General features: G+C 41.8%; 1 protein-coding gene across 8 annotated transcripts in view; it reads left to right on the top strand.

Annotated features, from left to right (window-relative positions):
- The window catches only part of kdm2bb (lysine (K)-specific demethylase 2Bb), a 251,822-nt gene that overhangs the window by 86,090 nt on the left and 141,539 nt on the right, over positions 1 to 24,193 (top strand). For all 8 annotated transcript variants that reach the window (XM_070887826.1, XM_070887821.1, XM_070887820.1 and 5 more), the window contains one exon: positions 8,048 to 8,226. In XM_070887826.1, the coding sequence (XP_070743927.1) occupies positions 8,048 to 8,226 (179 nt within the window). The remainder of the gene's footprint in view (positions 1 to 8,047; positions 8,227 to 24,193) is intronic.

Here is a 24,193-nt window from a genome sequence, read left to right on the forward strand (position 1 = left end):
TAGAGAGGGCTTTAAACTAATTAATGGGGGGGAGGATTCAGGTGAACGGAAATTTAAAAAGTCAAAGAATAAGGAGAAGGCAATAGAGCAGGGTAGCACTGGGGGAAATGAAAACTCGAGCATGCCAGGAGGGACAGAATGTATAAACATAAAGGTGAATCAAAAAGTGGGGTCAAAACAAGAAAAAATAGTACAATAACAAATTTAAAAGCTCTTTATCTGAATGATTATAGCAGTCGTAATAAAATAGATGAGTTGACGACACAAATAGATACGATCTGATAGCCATTACAGAGATGTGGTTGCAAGGTGACCTGGACTGGGAACTAAATATTCAGGGGTATTTGACAATTCGGAAGGACAGACAGAAAGGAAAAGGAGGTGGGGGTAGCACTGTTAATAAAGGATGCGATCAGTGCGTTAGTCAGAAATTATATTGGCTCAGAAGATCAAGATGTTGAATCAGTTTGGGGGAGATAAAGAATAATAAGGGGGAAAAGTCGCTGGTGGGCGTAGTCTATCGGCCCCCCAGTAGCTACACTGTTGGACGGAGTATAAATCAAGAAATAATGGTGGCTTGTAAAAAAGGAACGGCAATAATCATGTGCGATTTTAACCTTCATATTGATTGGACAAAGCAAATTGGTCAGAGTCGCCTTGAGGAATTCATAGAATGTATCTGGGATAGTTTCCTTGAACAGAACTTAGATCTGGTGCTGTGTAATGAGACTGGATTAATAAATGATCTCTGAGTAAAGGATCCTCTAGGAATGAGTGACCATAACATGGTTGAATTTCAAATTCAGTTGGAGGGTGAGAAATTTGGTTCTCAAACCAGTGTCCTAAGCTTAAATAAAGGAGACGACAAAGGTATGAGGGACGAGTTGGCTAAAGTGTACTGGGAAAATAGATTAAAGTATGGGGACAGTTGTTGAGCATTGGCAGACGTTTAAGGAGATATTTCATAATTCTCAATAAAAATATATCCCAATGAGAAAGAAAGAATGTAAGAGAAGGGATAACCATCGGTGGCTAACTAAGGAAATATGGGATGGTGTCAAAGTGAAAACAAGGGCATACAATGTGGCCAAGACTGGTGGGAGATCAAAGGATTGGGAAACTTTTAAAAGCCAGCAAAGAACGACTAAAAAAAATGATAGAGAGGGAAGATAGATTATGAAAGTAAACTCGCATGACATATAAAAACAGATAGTAGGAAAAGAGTGGCTAAAGTAAATGTTGGTCCCCTTGAGGATGAGACTGGGGAATTAATAATGGAGAACAGGGAAATGGCAGAGACGTTGAACAAATATTTTGTATCGGCCTTCATGGTAGAAGACACTAAAAACATCCCAATAGTGGATAATTAAGGGGCTATAAGGAGGGAGGAACTTTTAATACAATCACTATAACTAATGAAGTAGTACTTGGTAAAATAATGGGACTAAAGGCAGAGAAGTCCCCTGGACTTAATGGCTTACATCCTAGGGTCTTAAAAGAAGTGGCTGCAGAGATAGTGGGTGCATTGGTTATAATGTACCAAAATTCCCTGGATTCTGGGGCGGTCCCAGCGGATTGGAAAACCGCAAATGTAACGCCCCTATTTAAAAAATGAGGCAGACAAAAAGCAGGAAACTATAGACCAGTTAGCCCAACATCTGTTGTTGAGGAAAATGCTGGAGTCCATTATTCAGGAAGCAGTAGTGGGACATTTGGAAAGTTCACGGGATTGGGGGTAATTTATTAGCATGGATCGTGGATTGGCTAACAAACAGAAAACAGAGAGTCGGGATAAATGGGTAATTTTCCGGTTGGCAAACAGTAACTAGTGGTGTGCCGCAGGGATCGGTGCTGGGGCCTCAACTATTTACAATCTATCATCATCATAGACAGTCCCTCGGAATCGAGGAAGACTTGCTTCCACTCCTGAAGTGAGTTCTTTGGTGGCTGAACAGTCCAATACGAGAGCCACAGACTCTGTCACAGGTGGGACAGATAGCCATTGAGGGAAGGGTGGGTTGGACTGGTTTGCCGCATGCTCTTTCCGCTGCCAGTGCCTGATTTCTGCATGCTCTCGCCGTTGAGACTCGAGATGCTCAACGCCCTCTCGGATGCACTTCCTCCACTTAGGGCGGTCTTGGGCCAGGGACTCTCAGGTGTCAGTGGGGATGTCGCACTTTATCAGGGAGGTTTTGAGGGTGTCCTTGTAGCGTTTCCGCTGTCCACATTTGGCTTGTTTGCCGTGAAGGAGCTCCAAGTAGAGCACTTGCTTTTGGGAATCTCGTGTCTGGCATGCGAACTATGTGGCCTGCCCAGTGGAGCTGATCGAGTGTTGTCAGTGCTTCAATGCTGCGGATGTTAGCCTGGACGAGGAAGCGTCTGTCCCCCCAGGGGATTTGTAGGATCTTGCAGAGACATCGTTGGTGATATTTCTTCAGCAACTTGAGGTGTCTGCTGTATATGGTCCATGTCTCTGAGCCATACAGGAGGGCAAGTATTACTACAGCCCTGTAGACATTGAGCTTGGTGGCAGTTTTGAGGGCCTGGTCTTCAAACACTCTTTTCCTGGAGTTCAGCCTCGACTATTTACAATCTATATTAATGACTTGGATGAAAGGACTGAATGTCATGTAGCCAAGTTTGCTGATGATACAAAGATGGGTGGGAAGGCAAATTGTGAGGGGGACACATAAAATCTGAAAAGGATATCGACAGGCTAAGTGAGTGGGCAAAATATGGGCAGATGGAGTTTTATGTGTGAAAATGTGAGGTTGTCCACTTTGGCAGAAAAAATAAAAATTATTATTTAAATGGAGAAAAATTGCAACGTGCGGCAGTGCAGAGGGACCTGGGGGTCCTTGTGCATGAAACATAAAAAGTTAGTATGCAGGTACAGCAAGTGATCAGGAAGGCAAATGGAATGTTGGCCTTTATTGCAAGGGGATAGAGTATAAAAGCAGAGAAGTGAGGCCACACCTGGAATACTGCGTACAGTTTTGGTCTCCGTATTTAAGGAAGGATATACTTGCATTGGAGGCTGTTCAGAGAAGGTTCACTAGGTTGATTCTGGAGACGAGGGGGTTGGCTTATGAAGATAGGTTGAGTAGATTGGGCCTTTCCACACGAGTTCAGAAGAATATGAGGTGATCTTATCGAAACATATAAGATAATGAGAGGGCTCGACAAGGTGGATGCAGAGAGGATATTTCCACTCATAGGGGAAACTAAAACTACGGCACATAGTCTCAGAATAAGGGGCCGACCATTTAAAACTGAGATGAGGAGGAATTTCTCCTCTGAGGGTTGTAAATCTATGGAATTCTCTGTCCCAGAGAGCTGTGGAGGCTGGGTCATTGAATATATTTAATGGAGGAGATAGATTTTTGAGCGATGGGGGAATAAAGGGTAATGGGGAGTGGGCAGGGAAGTGGAGCTGAGTCCATGATCAGATCAGCCATGATCTTATTGAATGGCAGAGCAGGCTCGAGGGGCCAAATGGCCTACTCCGACAAAAATGGTAAAAAATCAAATCATTCAGTGTACTAGGAGAAGATGAATCCACATCATAGTAAGCCCACAATTTTGAGCATCCTACTTCAAAAGATGCATTAGGGAAGGTCCAGGGGAAAGTAACATTGATGATTCTGTGGCTTAAAACTCTTACAAGTTGTGGGAGTACAGGACACCACAATTTATATATAATCTGTTGCTGGGCCTGTTGAATGGAGTGGCCTTTTATTATTTCATGTCACTAAAGACCCATGAAGGTTACAGTCATGAGAAAATTGAGGTTTATTTCACAATTCATAATAAACCATTACTGGTACAGTATTAAGACGTGTATTTTAAGACGGTAATTTTTCATGTCGAATTATTATACAAGGGGATGCTCCAAATTATGTGGGGAGTTGGGTGCAGAGCAGTTTGTGAAGTTTAGGTTGCAGCAAATAATTCACATATCACTCCTTTCTGTTTTTATTTATGTGAAACAGGCATTATTAGGATAAGGGGTAGGCCATTTAGGACTGAGATGAGGAGAAACTTCTTCACTGAGTTGTTAACCTGTGGAATTCCCTGCCACAGAGAGTTGTTGATGCCAGTTCATTGGATATATTCAAGAGGGAATTAGATATGGCCCTTACGGTTAAGGGGATCAAGGGGTATGGAGAGAAAGCAGGAAAGGGGTACTGAAGGAATGATCAGCCATGATCTTATTGAATGGCGGTGCAGGCTCAAACGGCTGAATAGCCTAATCCTGCACCTATTTTCTATGTTTCTATGCTCCTATTTCTTATGCTCCTATAAAAGCAGCTTTAGATTAAGTCCAGTCCTATGAGGATGCACACATTTGTTAGTCCCTCTTAGTCACCCACCTCCTATGCCCAGAACGGTAGGAAGGGTGACTTGCTACCAGTGTCCCTCACTCTTGCGTTTCAAAAGTACTGAAAATAGAAAGAAAGAAAATAATTCTATGCTGGAGTCAATTATGTGCTTTGACATGTTTTTCTGTTAACAGGCACTATATAAGTATATGGTGTTGCTGTTAACATCATATTGTGAGGAAATTTACTGAGTGTTGTTGGAGCATGGGATGCTTTGAAACAAATTGTAATTGAGGCAGAGACCACTGTACCTTTTAAGGGTAAATTGGATAAATATTTGAAGCATAGGAAGATAAAAGGCTATGCAGACAGAACAGAACAGTGGAAATATTTCTGGCTTGCTCTAGCAAACAGCTGGCACAGACTTGATAGGCTGAATTACCCCTTTCTGTGCTGTATACTTCTATGGCTCAGTATTTCACAACGAGTTGAGCAACTTCTGGGCATTCCAGGTGAGGGTGAGTTCGCCAAGTCTTTTCTTCAGCAATATAAAAATGTGGAATTTTCCATTCAGTTAAGCCAGCAGAGTGGCATCACAGTAAATCAACCAAACAGTACAGTACAGGATTATACCAACATCACACAATTGAATACATCCTCACTTTACAATTCAAATTTAGTACAGTGTGTGCCAGAATACACTGGAATTGGGACATACGTGTGTCACCTCTTATTTCTTAGTTATTTGAGAAGAGAAAATAATGTTTGACAATTAGAAGGGAAATTGAAAAGGAATAGCTTAGTTAAAAGCATATTCTATAATGCTAATATTCTGAATAATTTGACTCCAATCAAGAACATTTGGTGGCAATAAGCTTTCATTGTGGATGTAGTATCGTGCTGGGCTGAGCTTTTTACAGCTGTTCCCACAAAGCTGACTTCTGAAAGAGAACAGAATTCCCAGTTGTTCATTGACCTCTTGTGGCCACCTTTAAAACTGCAATATTTCCTTTTTTCGTTGTCACCTGCAGTCATGCCTGAGCTTAAGAGTAAATGTCACCGTGATCAGCATCCATTTAAAAAAACAAAGAAGTTTTAAAATTGAGCCCTGATCGCGTAAGGGAACTGCATTTGCTGAGTTCTCGAGCACAACGGGAACTGGTAACTGAATTAACATAAACAGAATGCTGTCATTAAATTGGTGCTTCAGCTTTGTATAGTTCACAACTTGTCGGTGAATTACTGCATTTCCCCTTACTGACCACCACAAATGAACAAGTCTACCTGTTCTTCAAGTTGCAGTAATCCTTTCCTGTATGATTTAAAAAAAAAACACTTTCCTTTAAGTACAATGGCTGTAATTACTCTTCTAATCTCTACCTAGAAATCAAATTAATTCCAAAAGATACGACTGTGGCCACACAAAATAAGCAAAAAAAATCTTCTCCGTGTTGTAAATAGCAAATGTTTAGTCCCAGTGCAGCTGTACGGGAAAATTGTTTCCTGGACAAAATGCTGTTTTCTCTCGTGACACATGATTTCCCACAACCTGAATTTGTGGATTACAACGTTTTTCCTCTTTTGGAAAGTGCTCTATGCACACATGCTTGACTGCTTCTCTCTATCTCTCGAGCTGTCTACTTTGTCTGTGTATATATCACTCACTCCCTTCCATGCGTCTTCCTGCCAATCTCTCTGTCTCTGTCTGATAGGCATACCACCACATGAGTTGATTTTCCAAGAGCCTTTTCTGAAGTGTAACAAATATTTGTTTCATAATTGGACTGTTGTTCACAGTTGTAAGTAAAACAGTTGCAGTGTTGCAAATCAAAGCAGAAAATGCTGGAAATACGCAGCATGTCAGTCAATATTCTGACAAAAGGATCCACACCAGAAACGTTAACTTATCTATTCACTCCACAGATGCTGAGTGTTTCCATCATTTTTTCCCTTTTACTTTTATTTGCAGATTTATTGTTCCACCCCCCCCCACCTCCGCCTCCCCAATCTATTAGCCATAATTTGCAGTCATGGCTACAATTATGTGGCACTTGATAATTGTATAGAAAAACTTGAAGCTGCTTAATTAGGTGGAATGCATGGACCTTGGGCATAGCTTTTCTTTCTTGAAAAGTCAAGGTCACAGTTGCAGTTCTGTAAGGATGAAGTTAAATGAATGATACTGTGATTTTAATCAAGGCCTTATTAATAAAACTGATTCCTCAAATGGATAATTGAAGTTTCGAGAACAATAATTGCAACTGGAATTCCTTATTCATCCAAATTGGCTAATCTTTGATGTTTAATATTATTAGATGTGGTAGTTATCTCCATTCTGCCTCCCTACGGCTATCTGCTTTTGCGAAGATTTGGCATTTTCAAACTAATGTTTTCCCCACTGGTGACTCCAGATGACTAATTTTCAACATTCACAGAATATTGATTTTTATCATTTCATTCCATCCCATGTTATTGCTCTATTGATCATTATTACAAATAGCAACACAGAAAATGTGACTGAATGGCAAGTCATTTCAGACCTCACTAAAAGGTACTCAATGTTACTATCATTGCATCCTCAGAAATCAAATTGTCAGACACTAAATGTCATAAAAGGTGAAATTGTACCTAATTAGAGAAAAGACATTGTTTAGATCAGCAAATAACTGCACGGATCATTAAGTTACCTACTTACTGATATGTATGCACATTTAATAGAGTAAATGAGTAAAGACACTTAGATCGCTGATCCATAAACTAATAAAAAAAGTGTACTGCTGTGCTCATTAAGTGCAAAGGAAAAACAAACCGTTACATTGGTGCAAATGTTCACTATTTTATACAAGTGTTTTGTGTTGTAGTCTTATTTTTAAATAAATCTGTTTTGTACGTGTTGTAAGATACCCTCTCCTTTCATTTACAGGTCACACAAAGGTATAATAGTGCAAACTGAAGGTGTGAGATACCCAAAGGCACATTGCTCTTTCTGTAGTGTATTAACTTAGTTTATAGGAAATGCCAGCAATTTGTATGAGTTTGGAAGGAAGGCCAGACTCTACTTTCTTGGCACTGATTCAGCAGCTAATTCGCTTGATGGGTCATTGAGCAGCTGCACCATGCAGGAATGTCCCAGGTTTGATCTCCTGCTGTGCTGATTTCAACCAGGGTAGTGGCAGGGATTCGGGAGGGGGAAATCAGCCAGGGCTTCTACCTCTGATTGCTGTTCAATAGCCTCTTTCTGGATACTGGGTGAATACAGTACAAAATTGGGTTTGGCTCTGATGCCCCCACCTTGGTTGAATAGTGTAAATGGCCACTTGGGGCAAGGTACCTGAAGGTGACTGATGCTTTTGAACTGTAGAGCAGTAGGGTCAACGACCTCTGAAGAGGAGGAGAGTAAGGTAGTAAGGGGGCGATGGCAAGAGAATTCTGTTCTAAAGCATTAAAATACTTGATTTCCTTTCTTATAAAAGCCAGTATTGTGTTTTTACCTCAGTTTATTGTGCCTGGTTAAAAATCGATCAGTATGATGGAAGTGAATAAAGGGGTATGAACATTTTGACATCAGCAGTGTGCTTTTCAAAAATAGCATCTTCTACTGTTTGTGTTGCTGAATAGTGATTGCATGTATCGTTTCATGAGGACAATAATCAACATATGAGGGTATACAAAAATTAAACTGTAAATTGAAATTAATAGAATTGTTTACTTTGTGTGTGATTCAGGGAGTCGTCGTATTGTGGATGTCATGGATGTGAATACACAGAAGGGGATTGAGATGAGTATGTCACAATGGGTGAAATACTACGAAACACCAGAGGTCGAAAGAGAGAAGCTCTACAATGTCATAAGCCTGGAATTCAGTCACACGAAACTTGAGAACCTGGTCAAACGGCCCAATGTGGTAAGAAAGTTATATTCATAAATAAATTAGTTTTTAACAGGATCTGAAGTAACTGAGCCAGGCTTGATGTTTGATAGTTCTAATAGCCTCATTTGTTCTATTGGAGGAATAACTTCTTTTATGGGCTATAAATAACACATTCCTGTTTGTGATGTTTTAACACATCATTAACCAGAGTGCTAAAAAAAGACTATAGAGGAAGTTAAATCTACAAATTGAAGTACTTCACTCACAATATTTCAAACTTCAGGCAGAATGTCAGCTGCAGGTAAATTTTCCAAGTCACTGCACTTCCACTGGTTGTCAACCACCATGTTAAATGATAAATGCAGTTTGTGTTCGTTCTTTCTCAAAGTATTTGTAAGTTTTATTTAAATTTAAGTTCCTTAAAAATAATACATTTTAGCATTCCAAACAATTCCTGTGTTAAACCGTTTTGTTAACGGATTAACTATTTGTACTAAGATTCCCTTAACATGCGCAGAAGCGAGAGTTAGGACATATCACCAAATCCCCCCCTCCCCCCAGCGCAATTCCCACTAATCCTTTTCTGCACATGCGTGTGTGTCCCCCCCCGGACGTCTGAGCCGAAACACCATGTTGCCGAACGCATCCTCTGAGCCACCCACAGCGCCGAGCCTCCGACCGGGCCCCGAGCCACCCGCAGCACCGCAAGCCCCGAGCGGGGAGAGCGAGCCTGGCGGGGGGGGAGGAGGGAGAGAGAGCCTGGACGGGGTATCGGAGGGGAGAGAGGGAACTCGGGGAAGACAGATAAGAACATAAGAATTAGGAACAGGAGTAGGCCATCTAGCCCCTCGAGCCTGCTCCGCCATTCAACAAGATCATGGCTGATCTGGCCGTGGACTCAGCTCCACTTACCCGCCCGCTCCCCATAACCCTTAATTCCCTTATTGGTTAAAAATCTATCTATCTGTGACTTGAATACATTCAATGAGCTAGCCTCAGCTGCTTCCTTGGGCAGAGAATTCCACAGATTCACAACCCTCTGAGAGAAGAAATTCCTTCTCAACTCAGTTTTAAATTGGCTCCCCTGTATTTTGAGGCTGTGCCCCCTAGTTCTAGTCTCCCCGACCAGTGGAAACAACCTCTCTGCCTCTATCTTGTCTATCCCTATCATTATTTTAAATGTTTCTATAAGATCACCCCTCATCCTTCTGAGTAAACAAGTAAAGACCCAGTCTACTCAATCTATCAACATAAGGTAACCCCCTCATCTCCGGAATCAGCCTAGTGAATCGTCTCTGTACCCCGTCCAAAGCCAGTATATCCTTCCTTAAGTAAGGTGACCAAAACTGCACGCAGTACTCCAGGTGCGGCCTCACCAATACCCTATACAGTTACACTACACTCTGTCCTCTCTTCCAGGTCATCTATGTATATTGTAAACAGTTGTGGTCCCAGCACCGATCCCTGTGGCTCACCACTAACCACCGATTTCCAACCCGAAAAGGACCCATTTATCCCGACTCTCTGCTTTCTGTTCGCCAGCCAATTCTCGATCCATGTTAATACATTTCCTCTGACTCTGCGGACCTCTATCTTCTGCAGTAACCTTTTGTGTGGCACCTTATCGAATGCCTTTTGGAAATCTAAATATACCACATCCATCGGTACACCTCTATCCACCATGCTCGTTATATCCTCAAAGAATTCCAGTAAATTAATTAAACATGATTTCCCCTTCATGAATCTATGTTGCGTCTGCTTGATTGCACTATTCCTATCTAGATGTCCCGCTATTTCTTCCTTAATGATAGTTTCAAGCATTTTCCCCACTACAGATGTTAAACTAACCGGCCTATAGTTACCTGCCTTTTGTCTGCCCCCTTTTTTAAACAGAGGCGTTACATTAGCTGCTCTCCAATCCGCTGGTACCTCCTCAGATTCCAGAGAATTTTGGTAGATTATAACGAATGCATCTGCTATAACTTCCGCCATCTCTTTTAATACCCTGGGATGCATTTCATCAGGACCAGGGGACTTGCCTAGCTTGAGTCCCATTAGCCTGTCCAACACTACCCCCCACGTGCTACGAACCCCCTGGTGCGTGCAAGCTCGGTGCGTGTGCTACAAGGGACATTGTTGGGGTGCATGAAATCCAGAAGTCACGATGCTGTCACTATTCACTTCATACTCAGTAAACCTGTTAACAATCCGCATACAATGCCCCATCTATGGCGGGGGAGGGGGGGTAAGGTCATGCACTTGTGCTTGGGTAAGGGTCTTCAGCTGAAGGAGGGATGCACTTGCACTTGGGTAAGAAACTTCGGCTGCAACTTGGCTGAGGGAGGCAGCACTTGTGCTGGTGTAAGGGACTTTGGTGGCGTTTGGGGAGATCTGTCCTCTGGCTTCTGAAGTCAAAATGGATCGAATTACAAATTGAAAAGTCAATCAGAACTTGGTTGGGTGGTTCCAGTTACACATTCCACAGGAACTTTAGGGTGTGGCTTATCCTCCAAGGGGACCAATTAGCAATAGATCATGTGAAAATGGATGGCCAATCAGAAACGGCTGCCTTTCAGTTAGTACAAATAAATGCATCCTTTTGTTAACGATCAAAAAAGATTAACTGGTGATTTATCTCATTTACTTTTGTTCAGCAAGGATTTTCAGCCCTTGAGAACAATACTGTGGCTGAAGAGGGTTACATTATGAATACAGGTTGCATAAACAGGCCTTGTGTTCCTCCGAGTATAGAAGATTGATCAAGGTGTGTAAAATGTTAAAAGGATTCGATAGGGTAGATGCCGAGAAATGATTTCCTCTGGTGGGAATCAAGAACGAGGGAACATAATCATAAAACGAGAGCTAGGCCATTTAGGAGGGAAATCGGGAAGCACTGCTTCACACAAAGGGTGGTAAAAATCTGGAATGCTCTCTCCCAAAAGGCTGTGGATGCTGGGACAATTGGAACTTTCAAGAATGTGATCGATAGATTTTTGTTAGGTAAGGGTCTCTAGGGATATGGAACTACGGCAGGTAAATGGAGTTAAGGTACAGATCAGCCATGATCAAATTGATTGGCTTGAGGGACTGAATGGCCTACTCCTGTTCCTATGTTCCTTAGATTGCCAGGTGGCTTGGAGAAGTTGCCATCCCTGGGCTGGGATCTTCTGTAAATTATGAGTACATGGTGATGCAGGAATGAACATTACCATTTGAGTACAGCTGTATTACTGTAATATTAACCTTGTAGGAATAAAAGGAACACTTTGAGCACAATTTGTATAAAAACGAAACGCACATTCTGCTCCCCCTATCATCCACATTTTCTCCTTTTCCATTCCTGTTGTCCTCTTTTTAATTTCATAATTTTACTCTGGCTCAAGGGCGGGAAAGCCTTTTTAATTAAAAGTAGATGAGATAAATGACCAGTTAATTTTTTTTGATGATGTTGGTTGAGTGATGAAGAATGGCCAGGACACGAGGAGAATTTCTCTGCTCTTCAAATAGTACCATTGGATCTTTTACATCCACCTGAACAGGCAAACTAGGCCTCAGTTCAACCTCTCATCCAAAAGATGATGCGTCCAAAATGCAGCACTCCCTCAGTACTGCACTGGAGTTTATATTATGTGCTCAAGTCCCATTACTTTTGACCGGTGAATAGTAACATGGCACATGATTGTCGAGTTGTACAACCCATTTCATGCCTTGATGCAGATTTTCAGATAATTATTGAAAATTCAAATACTGTCAAAGGATAACTGTTTTAAATATAAATTATTAGTGGCAGTTATACTGTTCATGAAGCAAACAAGCTGTATAATCAAAGACTTGCATAACTTTATCTGAATACCGAAGAGGAGAGATTTATAAATAAATCTGCTTAAATCCCAAAATTGGTGCAAAGCTATATTCAGATTTCAGAGTTATGCAAGTCTTTGATTATACAGCTTGTTTGCTTCATGAACAGTATAACTGCCACTAATAATTTATGTTTAAAACAGTTATCCTTTGACAGTATTTGAATTTTCAATAAAATCTGAAGGGCAACATTGTCTTACACCAACATACATTTTCTCAACCCAACAAGATACAAAAGTGTCATTATGTAGAGCAATTGTGCAGAGAACAGATACAATTTCAGCAAGAATTTGAATAGTTATAAATAACTATTGTACAAGGGCAATTTCAAAACTAGGACCTAGTGCTATAAAAGAGCTCCCACTGGTAGTGAAGGTTTGCAAACAACTAGATCTAAGCTTGTGGTGGTTAGACAATTAAAATTTCCCAAAAGGTTTGGTTCAACTTTCGTTTGAACAAGGGTATTTTCTGTATGAGTGGATACCAAAGGAAGCTGAACACCCACGTTGGATGTTTAACATTGTTGGCCCGGAATTCCCGTAGGCGGATGCCTCCGACCGCAAACATTACTACGAAAGTACCTGGTGGTCCCGGAGATTTGGAGGCTTGTGGACTTGGGCCTCTACACGCAGACCTGTGTAGAGGTCCATGTATCCCAGGAGCGTATGGGTTTTGTATGCATCACTGGGATCACGTGGGCTGGCCCAACTTGTTAGAGTAGGGGGATCCCCATTCATAGTTATGTGAGTTCCGTTTGTACGGAACCACCATAAGTATGAATGGGAATACCCCCATAAAACACAGAAACACTGAAAATAACTTTTTTTAATTCACATATTTCAAATGAATAAAAATGGAATTTAATTAATTATTTAAAACCAAAAGGTAATTTTTTGAAAAATAGATTTGCATATTTTAGTGGGTCTAAAAATAAACGTACCTTATTTCACAGGATTTTAAATGTATTTTTCTGTACTTTAAAAGTCTTGTGCTGATAAAAGCAGGCCTAACGGCGTCGTAAGAATTTTATCAGTCGTAAGAATTTGAAGCATATTTGCTGGGCAGGAGTTGGGCAAACAGCCCAATTCCGCCTGCGGAGGCCCTTTAGTTTCGGATGTGGCGCATCTCGCACATGCCCGTGGGGAATGCGAATTCAGGCCTGTTGTTTTTTGGTCTTTCTGTTTGTCTCCAAACTTCTATTTCCTTGTTCCTATTTTGTGTTTCTCTAGCCAAAGGAGTAAATAATCTGCTCAAAAATACTTTGACACTGTGGCCCCGGCTTCCAACCCCCCCCAACCCTTTAATTGGGATGCTTCCCGAAGGAGGGACAGAACTTCCACCCACTACTGAGATGTCTCCCAACCCCAACCGACTTCCTGACCTTGGGGTCGTTATTCTGTTGAAGCAGATTCCTGGCCTCAGTCAGGGAAAAAGGACGCAGTCCTGACGTGAGAGCCCTCAAGCCTGTTGTAACCTTTGGGTTTCTGGCAAAGGAATTGGGACCACCTTCTTCGAGCCTGTGCAAGCTCCCTGGAGTGTTTGAGCAGCCTAATTGCAGAGAGCTTTTTTGTCGTCACCTACCAGTTTTGAATGCTGGACACATGGGCCAAACAGACAACCCTTGCCAACATTCAAACATGAATGATGGGAAAAAGAGCAGAGACAGCATATCGCCCTCATGGGGGAATCTAGACCTGGGGGCATAGTTTCAGAATAAGGGGTCGCATATTTAAAACCGAGATGAGGAGAAATTTCTTCTGAGGGTCATAAATCTTTGGAATTCTCTACTCTAGAGAGCTGTTGAATATATTTAAGGTATAGACAGATTTTTGAACGATAGGGAAGTCGAGGGTTGTGGGGAGCGGGCAGGAAAGTGGAATTGAAGCCAAGATCAGCCATGATATTGAATGGTGGAGCAGGCACAAGAGGCCAAATAGCCTACTCTTGCTCCTATTTCTTATGTTCTTATTTCCCTCATTTGCATAAAGATAACCTGCACCTCCACCTATATATACACACAGAAATATCTGCCTTTTGGAGAAGGACCTGGAACCTTCCCCAGGTCTGTGTGGTTGATGTTGGGACCTCACTGCAGAAAAAGTGGTGCTGTGCACTACTCCACTGTACTGACTTACTGTGTTTGTGTATCCACGTTTTCATCTGAAAATTACATGTTTTATTCATAATATTCCCCCCTTGTCTCCCCTCATTGGAGTGTGTAACTCATATGAGGCACAGTTATATGTAGGATCTTGGTGCATACTTAAGAAGCCCATGAAACAAATGTGGACACTTCTGATTGAATTTTTTTAACGGGATTGAAATTTGTCTTCTAAAGGAAAATGGGATAATGCATGTTTTCTGGAACTACCATTAACAAAATTGCATTCTCAGAAATCGCATATTTCAATGCCGCATGTTCCTATGATTTTGTCTGCACAATTATGTTAATTATGAAGAAAATGGACATTCACCAGAATTAAACTGGAGAGAAATCTTGAAGCTCAAATTCATTTCAGTGCACTGGGGAACTGTGCTTCAAACATTTGTGTGTCTGGGATTTTAAAAAAAATGTAATATTACCCATTTGATTTGCAGTGTTATACTGTAGAAAATCTATAAATGAATTAGCATCAATTAATACATAGAATATTATGATTAGCAATAGTGTAGTGCAGTGATAATCTCAACAAGTGCAATGCTGTTCTATTTCTTCATACGACAAATTAAGAATATCATGCTGATCTGTAGCAGTGTGCGTCTTATGGTGATAATTATGATTCATGTAGCGCACGGTTTTAGAATTTAATTTCAAATCTTTGAAACCGACATGTGGAACTTATTAAATATTCAGCAACTGCTCTTAACACCTGTGAAAAATGCACTGTGAAGAGCAGATCTGTTCTTTGCTCATATTTTAACTAAAATAGTTTTGATAGGAAGCACATGGAAAGACAGTGGTTATTCCAGCAACATTTTGTGGATGCACAGCTGTATCTTTATTTATTTGAAGCTATGTTAACCTGTCTAATTCAATTAGAGACAAACGACATTGTTCACGCTCAATCCTTGTGCAAAGCTGTGTCCTGAGACAGTTTTCCTGTCAACCTATTGCCCTGGATATCAAGGTTAGCTCTCGCTCTTTGCGGTAATGCAGTCGGATCTTGAATGTCTCCAAGGATAACAATAATTTGCATTTATATAGCACCTCTGATGTAGAGAACATTCCACACTGCTTTACAGAAGAGGGAGAAAAATGAATTGGAATTTATAAGGGATTGGATGCTGCCATGGGGGGAACAATTAGGAATGGCTGAAAGCTTGGTTGAAAAGAAAGGTTTTAAGAAGGATTTAAAGGTTTCCGGAGAAGAGACACAGAGGCTTTTAGAAAGGGAGTTTTAAAGTGTACGACTGACCGATGGTGGGCCGATGGGAGTGGGATGCATAACAGGCCAGAGTTGGAAGATTGCAGGGTTTTGGAGGGAAGCTAGGGATAGAAGGACTGAACCTTAGGCTTAGTGGTAGTATTCCTACCTTTGAGTCAGAAGGTGCAGGGTTCAAGCCCCACACACAGCCCTGGAGAGTGGAGATTAGAATATGGTCTCTAAATGCTGGGTTGACATCCAGCGGGGGGCTCTCATCTGGACGGAGTGACCACTGGCACAGTGGTAGTATTCCTGTCTCTGAGCCAGAAGGGTTGAACTCAGTTCATACTCTAGACAGCCCCGGTGAATGGAGACCAGTGCGCTGGCTCTGAATACAGGGTTGATATCCAGCGGGGGGGGGGTACTTATGATCAGCGGATGGGATTGGTCCTCCTTCCCCCATTGTAAAGGGTAGGCGAGCCTGTTTTGACTTGCTTGCAGCCCACCTAGCCGAAGGTACTCTGAAGTTAAAATCCGTGAGGAAGGCAATAGGAAACACTTGGTGACCCTGCCAAAATTCGTGTTTTTTAACAAAGGGTTCCTTGACTTGTGTAATACAAGGATCAGCATTACAAAGCTTGTATCCATCAAAATTCTCACTTAAAGTCGTTTGCATCCACAAATACATTCTCTCTCTCTCTCTCTCTCTCTCTCTCTCTCTCTCATTTTAACCAGTGGATTCCTATCTACTGTTCCTACTCTTGTTCAGCACTTCAATATTTATTGGATATCTTCATTTCTAGCCCCCGGTACTGATTCTAAAGTTCCTCTCTCTGTCTATCCTGCAAGGATGCCTTCAATTTTAAATCAGCAGTGGGAGCTTGGATTGAAGTCGAGAGTTGAGGGGGCAAGTTGCCAGTTAAATATCACAGCAGCTGAAAGCTATAACTGATAAGAACAGACTGGTATGACGCTGTTGGGTCTACTATCTTTGGTGACATTGAGTCAGTAGCAGGGGAAAAGCCAGCCAGGAGTAACATCTGAGGGGGAGGGTATGATTCATGTATAACATAATCTCCCCTTACTTTTAGCCCCAAACAGTGACACAGGCATCTAGTCTTGGATATGATTATATGCAGAAACTTGTAATTTTTTTTTAACAAAAATTAGGTCCAAGAAAATAGTATGTAATTTTTTTTATTAGCCTTGCATTTTTTATGTTCAAATATTTCAGAATTATCCACATTTATTTTTTTATTGCACTGAAACTATAATAACTTAAATTATAAGCAATTGATGAAACCATTTTTGCTGCTACAATTCCAAATATAAAGTTGTTTTATGGTTTGTCACAAAACTATTGCAATTCTTTATTTCTGTGATTGACACAAATTTACAAATGTTCCAAAATGAGCTCCACATTTCACTTCAAAATGCAGATGCTGCAAATCCTGAAAGCAACACAGTCATTCAGTGTCTACGTTTGTGTACAATCCAGATTTTATGAATGAAGCAACATTTTTTTTCAATCTGAACTGTGGAGCTGAACATATTATGGATAAGTGAAAAATTCAAATCTAAGAATTGATTTATAATAAAATTTGCTTGGCTTCTATTTTATTCAGTAATCAATCAAACTAGTCAATGTAAAACACCCAGTAACAGTCAAAATCAATTACAGTGCTGCACATCCAATAATTGGTATTAAATAATTAGAGTTTGGGAGAAAAACAATGCATGTTGATACATAAACTGTTTCAGACAAGTGTCTAAATATTCCAGAGAAATGGATACTGTTGCAAATTTAAAATATGTGCATGCATACAAGAGTGAAAAAGGTGAACATTAATAATGCGGAAGTTCACTTTAACTAGCTGTACAGTTCAATCTATTCCTGTTAATTCAAAGTTATTGGTAATGCGGTAATTGAATTATGCAGTAGTTCAAAATAAGCTATTTGAATAAAACAACACAGGAAGCATTTTTATTTTTGCTCAATTTCAATTCAATTTAACACACAATTTGAATTGAGGAACTCGGGAGAAGACTGTACATGTGTGTGTACGTGTGTGTGTGTATATATATATATATATATCTCTCTATCTTTAAAAAATAATCGTAGTAGAAGTTATCCTGTAAAATATACTGGAAGTTACCTATATTGATGCCAAATCGTGTACCCATATCAGAAGCATCAGCTGCTGGCCATTAGTAGCTTCTTGTTCTTTCAGCCAGAGCAATGTAACTTCCGCCTCTGTTACTTTGCTGTGAATTGGAATAAACTGGTCCACAAACCTTTCTGCTTCTTACTCACTTTCTTCCGTTGTCATTGTTTCCAAGGACTTCTGCCTTCGGCCTTTTTCCAAAGGTGATGATGGGGCCAAGTTCCATGGGTACTGGGTATGGCAGCCCTGCAGTTTCTGGCTCAAGTGCCCAATTTTCATGTGTGAGCTGAGAAGATGACTGTTTGCACTGAATAGTGTTCAGGTGTTGGAATTCTGGCTGCAGCCCAGGGGCACTAAGGTCAATAGTAGTGCTACAGCAACTGCTCTGTCTTCGATCAGCCACCCGCACAGACTAAAGATAGCACCTACAACTTTTTAGGCCAAATGTTCTACTATCTCAGTGGGCAGTGTCTTTACCCAGTAACCATCATCCATCATCCATCATCAAAGAGCTCAATCACAAATTGTTCATTTTTACTCTAAAGGAATATTGAAGAAGTTGAGGTTCTCCTGTGACAACTAATGTGGCTTCTGGCTATTGGGTGACTTTAGCGACAGAGCATATTCTAGGAGTTTCTGCCTCATGCTTTTTGCTCCTTGATGAACAATATCTTCCAAAGCAAGGGTTTTGTAGATTTGTTGGCATTGTCATTGACATTATCTTAGAAACATAGAAAATAGGTGTAGGAGTAAGCCATTCGGCCCTTCGAGCCTGCACCACCATTCAATATGATCATGGCTGATCATTCACCTCAGTACCGCTTTCTCTCCATACCCCTTGATCCCTTTAGTCGTAAGGGCCACATCTAACGCCCTCTTGAATATATCCAATGAACTGGCGTCAACGACTCTCTGTGGCAGGGAATTCCACAGGTTAATAACTCTCTGAGTGAGGAAGTTTCTCCTCATCTCAGTCCGAAATGCCCTACCCCTGATCCTAAGACTGTGTCCCCTGGTTCTGGACTTCCCCAACATCGGGAACATTCTTCCCGCATCTAACCTGTCCCGTCCCGTCAGAATCTTATACGTTTCTACGAGATCCCCTCTCATCCTTCTAAACTCCAGTGTATAAAGGCCCAGTTGGCCCAGTTGATCCAGTCTCTCCTCATATGTCAGTCCAGCCATCCCTGGAATCAGTCTGGTAAACCTTCGCTGCACTCCCTCAATAGCAAGAACGTCCTTCCTCAGATTAGGAGACCAAAACTGAACACAATATTCCAGGTGAGGCCTCACCAAGGCCCTGTACAATTGCAGTAAGACCTCCCTGCTCCTATACTCAAATCCCCTAGCTATGAAGGCTAACATGCCATTTGCCTTCTTCACCGCCTGCTGTACCTGCATGCCAACTTTCAATGACTGACTGATGAACCATGACACTCAGGTCTCGTTGCACCTCCCCTTTTCCTAATCTGCCGCCATTCAGATAATATTCTGCCTTCGTGTTTTTGCCACCAGAGTGGATAACCTCACATTTATCCACATTATATTGCATCTGCCATGCATTTGCCCACTCACCTAACCTGTCCAAATCACCCTGCAGCCTCTTAGCGTCCTCCTCACAGCTCACACTGCCGCCCAGTTTAGTGTCATCCGCAAACTTGGAGATATTACCCTCAATTCCTTCATCCAAGTCATTAATGTATATTGTAAAGAGCTGGGGTCCCAGCAATGAGCCCTGCGGCATTCCACTAGTCACTGCCTGCCATTCTGAAAAGGACCCGTTTATCCCGACTCTCTGCTTCCTGCCTGCCAACCAATTCTCTATCCACGCCAGTACATTACCCCCAATACCATGTGCCTTGATCTTGTACATCAATCTCTTATGTGGTACCTTGTCAAAGGCCTGTTGAAAGTCCAGATACACCACATCCACTGGTTCTCCCTTGTCCATTCTACTAGTTACATCCTCAAAAAATTCCAGAAGATTGGTCAAGTATGATTTCCCCTTCATAAATCCATGCTGACTTGGACCGATCCTGTCACCGCTTTCCAAATGCGCTGCTATTTCATCCTTAATCATAGATTCCAACATTTTCCCCACTACTGATGTCAGGCTAACCGGTCTATAATTACCTGTTTTCTCTCTCCCTCCTTTTTTAAAAAAGTGGTGTTACATTAGCTACCCTCCAGTCCATAGGAACTGATCCAGAGTCGATAGACTGTTGGAAAATGATTACCAATGCATCCACTATTTCTAGGGCTACTTCCTTAAGTACTCTGATATGCAGACAATCAGGCCCTGGGGCTTTATCGGCCTTCAATCCCATCAATTTCCTCGCCAGAATTTCCCGCCTAATAAGGATATCCTTCAGCTCCTCCTACTCAGTCCCTCGGTCCCCTACTATATCCGGAAGGTCATTTGTGTCTTCCTTCGTGAAGACAGAACCAAAGTATTTGTTCAGTTGGTCTGCCATTTCTTTGTTCCCCATTATTAATTCACCTGAGTCCGATTGCAAGGGACCTACGTTTGTTTTCACCAATCTTTTTCTCTTCACATATCTATAGAAGCTTTTGCAGTCAGTTTTTATGTTCCCGGCAAGCTTCCTCTCATACTCTATTTTCCCCCTCCTAATTAACCCCTTTGTCCTCCTCTGCTGAGTTCTAAATTTCTCCCAGTCCTCAGGTTTGCTACTTTTTCTGGCCAATTTATATACCTCTTCCTTGGATCTAACACTATCCTTAATTTCCCTTGTTAGCCACGGTTGAGCCACCTTCCCTGTTTTATTTTTACTCCAGACAGGGATGTACAACTGTTGAAGTTCATCCATGTGATCTTTGATTAACTTTACCAAGAGTACTTTCCTGTAGTGTAGTGATCAGTTATCTGTCGAATGGGGATCATATTTGGCGGAAGCAAATGCACTTAAACTTCTCATCTGCAGTCTGCCACGTGATGGTGTTTGAGATGGAACATCATTCAGAACAAGACGCGCCTTTTCAGACACCTGATTCTCTTACAAGTAACATTTAACAGAGGGCACAAATAACTACAGCAACTTGTATTTCTATAGCGCCTTTAACATAGTAAAATGTCCCAAGGCGCTTCACAGGAGTATTATAAGACAAAAAATTTGACACCGAGCCACATAAGGAGAAATTAGGGCAGATAACCAAAAGCTTGATCAAAGAGCGAGGTTTTAAGGAGAGTCTTAAAGGAGGAAAGAGAGCGGAGAGGTTTAGGCAGGGAGTTCCAGAGCTTCAGGCCTAGGCAACAGAAGGCATGGCCACCTGGTGAGTAATTATAGTCAGGGATGCTCAAGGGGGCAGAATTAGAGGAGGGCAGATATCTTGTGGGGGGGGGGGGGGGGGAGGTTGTGCTGTTGGAGGAAATTAGAGATAGGGAGGGACGAGGCCATGGAGGGATTTGAGAAAACCAGGATCAGAATTTTGAAATCGAGGTGTTGATTAACTGGTAACCAATGTAGGTCAGTGAGCTCAAGGATGATGGGTGAGTGGGACTTGGTGTGAGTTAGGACACGGGCAGCCGAGTTTTGGATGACTTCAAGTTTACGTAGGGTAGAACGTGGGAGGCTAGCCAAGAGTGCGTTCAAATAGTCAAGTCTAGAGGTAACAAGGACATGAATGAGGGTTTCAGCAGCAGATGAGCTGAGACAAGGGCGGAGATGGGGCAATGTTACGGAGGTGCAAATAGGCAGTCTTAGTTATGCCAAGGATGTGTGGTCAGAAGATCATTTCGGGGTCAAATACGACACCAAGCTTGCGAACAGTGTGGTTCAGTCTCCGACAGATGTTGAGGAGAGGAATGGAGTCAGTGGTTAGGGAACGGAGTTTGTGATGGGGACTGAAAACAATGGCTTTGCTCTTCCCAATATTTAATTGGAGAAAATTTCTGCTCATCCAGAACTGGATGTCGGACAAGCAGTCTGATAATTTAGAGACCTTGGGGGTCAAGAGAAGTGGTGGTGAGGTAGAGCTGGATATCGTCAGCGTACATGTGGAAACTGGCACTGTGTTTTCGGATGATGTCACCAAGGGGGAACATGTAGATGAGAAATAGGAGGGGCCAAGGATAGATCCTTGCGGTAACGATGCAGGGGTGGGAAGAGAAGCCGTTGCAGGTGATTCTCTGGCTACAGTTAGTTAGATAAGAATGGAACCAGGCGAGTGCAGTCCCAGTGGAGATGCGTTGGAGAAGGATGGAGTGATCAGTCGTGTCAAAGGCTGCAGTCAAGTCAAGAAGGACGAGGAGGAATAGTTTAATGCTCGAAAGAACCACTGTTGGAACAGCAGCACATTCACCCAGCATTTCTTGTGCACAATACCAAGCAGGCAGTGATGTAACTGACATTTGTGAAACCGTGTGGGTTCTGAGCCTTGCCAACATAAGTCAGTTTCAATTTGTGTTCTCTAGAGACATTTGCAGAAACCGACAACATTATTTTGTCCTTGCTGTCTAAATCTTTCAACATTTTTCTCTTTTTGCTGGCAGCTGGAATGCCCTGCAGCAGGCATCTCCAAACAATCTGATTTCATCGCAGTTATAAACTTGATGTCCACTTAAATTCTCCCTGGAAAATTATTTTTTCGGAATCTTCTTTTGTCAGAAGTGATAGACTCATCTGTGGCAGGTAGTTTTTCACCTTGATTGGCGAAGTGCTGGATTCTATGCTGTAACTTGAGTTTCTGTGAGCACCCAATGGTATTTTAAAATTCTAATTCTTTTGCCTTGATGTATTTCTGACTGCTGATGTGAATTGTTGAGCTTCATACTTGAACATCTGCAGTACATGATTAAGGGCCTTATCTTGGGCCAAGTGAGTCGTTCTGTGCTGCTAACTTCCATCTATTATATCCAACTTTAATTCTACAATTACAATAGTGACTACCCTTCAAAGGTACTTCCTGAGGTCGGAAAAGGTGCTATATGAATGCAAATTCTTTCTTTTCTTTACTTCTAAGTTATCTCTCTCTTGATGCCCAATATTATGGCTATTGTAATGTGAAATTCCTTGGCTACTTCAAAACTCACCTTGATTCATAAATTCATGGCTCCATAGGCATTGTCACCTCCCTCGTACATTGCTCAAGAATCCATCTTAATTTGTGGCCCTGCACAATGAATTTTGGCAGCCTATGTAGCTAGGGAGGGAATCACAGCCGATGCCAATTATTACCTGCGTAGTAATCAAAAATAGGAATGGGAACCAATTTCTTTCTCTCTTTTGTGCCCAACTTGGGATGGCGAAACCAAAAACATGCCTCATTTGGTGAAGATCAATTGGCTCTGGATCAAGGAGTGAACATTGGTAATTCTGATTCTGATGGGCCCAGTAGCACATCATTTAAGCACATTTATATCTTCAATCGACAAGGCAACTGTTATAAACTGTTGTCATTGTGTTGAGATACTTGCTCTATGTAGGTTTAAATTGCAGTACAGTACGCCTCGCTGAACAGTTTATTTTAATGCAAGCGCAGTGGCTAAGTTATCCAAAAAAGGTTGTTTAAAAATGGTTGTCTTGGGCTGATTTCTTGACAGGACTGTGATGGAACTCTGTGCTTAAGCTAACTGAGACGCTACTATTCTATCATTTTTATAGCCCTGAATTACTCCAAGCCTTATGCAGTCCTAAGGTTATCATCTTCTGTGTTAAACTTGAAGTGCTCAGTGTCAACTAAAACTAGCATTTTGCTGGATGGTAGATAGCTCAGTCACAGAGATAAATTCCTTCTCTGAGTTGGAGCTTGGAGATCTGTTTCTTGGAAGAACTGGAAGTTGGCAACTCCTTTTTTCTACAAAAAGTTAAACTCAGTGTTCTTCAGTGAATCAGAAGATCACGACAACCTGATTTGCCAAACTTGGAGCAGGTTTTATAGTTTTGAAAGTCAGCTGACAGCAGGAAACTGAGCAATTGTCACAGCTTCAGAAATCAAATTGACCAAATGCAGAAGTTAAGTTAACTTAGACCACGGTTGACTATATAAGTGGAATGATGCTAAGGTGTATAACAGTGTACACCAGTGTAAATTTTCAACCCAAAGCTTCATGGAAAACTTGATGAATCACAATCAATTTTTCAAATACAGAGCAACAACTAATAGAACTGCATATTATAGTTTTATACCAAAAATGGTTGTTATACTTTGGGCTTCTTCCAATATTCTCTACATGCTCAAGACAAAAGTCAATTTCCATAGACAAGCCCACAATTTCCAAGAGTCAAAAACTTAACCTTTTGTATGGAATATAGGGGACACAGGGCAACTTCCCGACCAAAAGGGGTGGGAAGTGGCTCCCTGGCCGTTAAAATTCAGTGGAATGGTTCCAGCAAAATGCTGGTTATGGCCAACACTGAGCACCTCGAGTACAAGCTAAGTAGCTGCACAGGCTCAGGGAAGGGTATCATGGTCTGACATGGGGGCAGGCCGGAGCTGCAGCAGGGGGAGGCCTAATGTTTCCTTGTGGGGCCAGTGGGAACACACCTGCGCCTCCTGGCCCACACGGAACAAGACAATTTGCCTACTGGGCTTCTTCTGGAACAAGCAGAGATAGCCTGCAAACACAACATTAACTGACATCTATGCAAC

The sequence above is a fragment of the Pristiophorus japonicus genome, chromosome 8 (genome assembly GCF_044704955.1).
Source record: "Pristiophorus japonicus isolate sPriJap1 chromosome 8, sPriJap1.hap1, whole genome shotgun sequence".
NCBI classification, from domain to species: Eukaryota; Metazoa; Chordata; class Chondrichthyes; family Pristiophoridae; genus Pristiophorus; species Pristiophorus japonicus.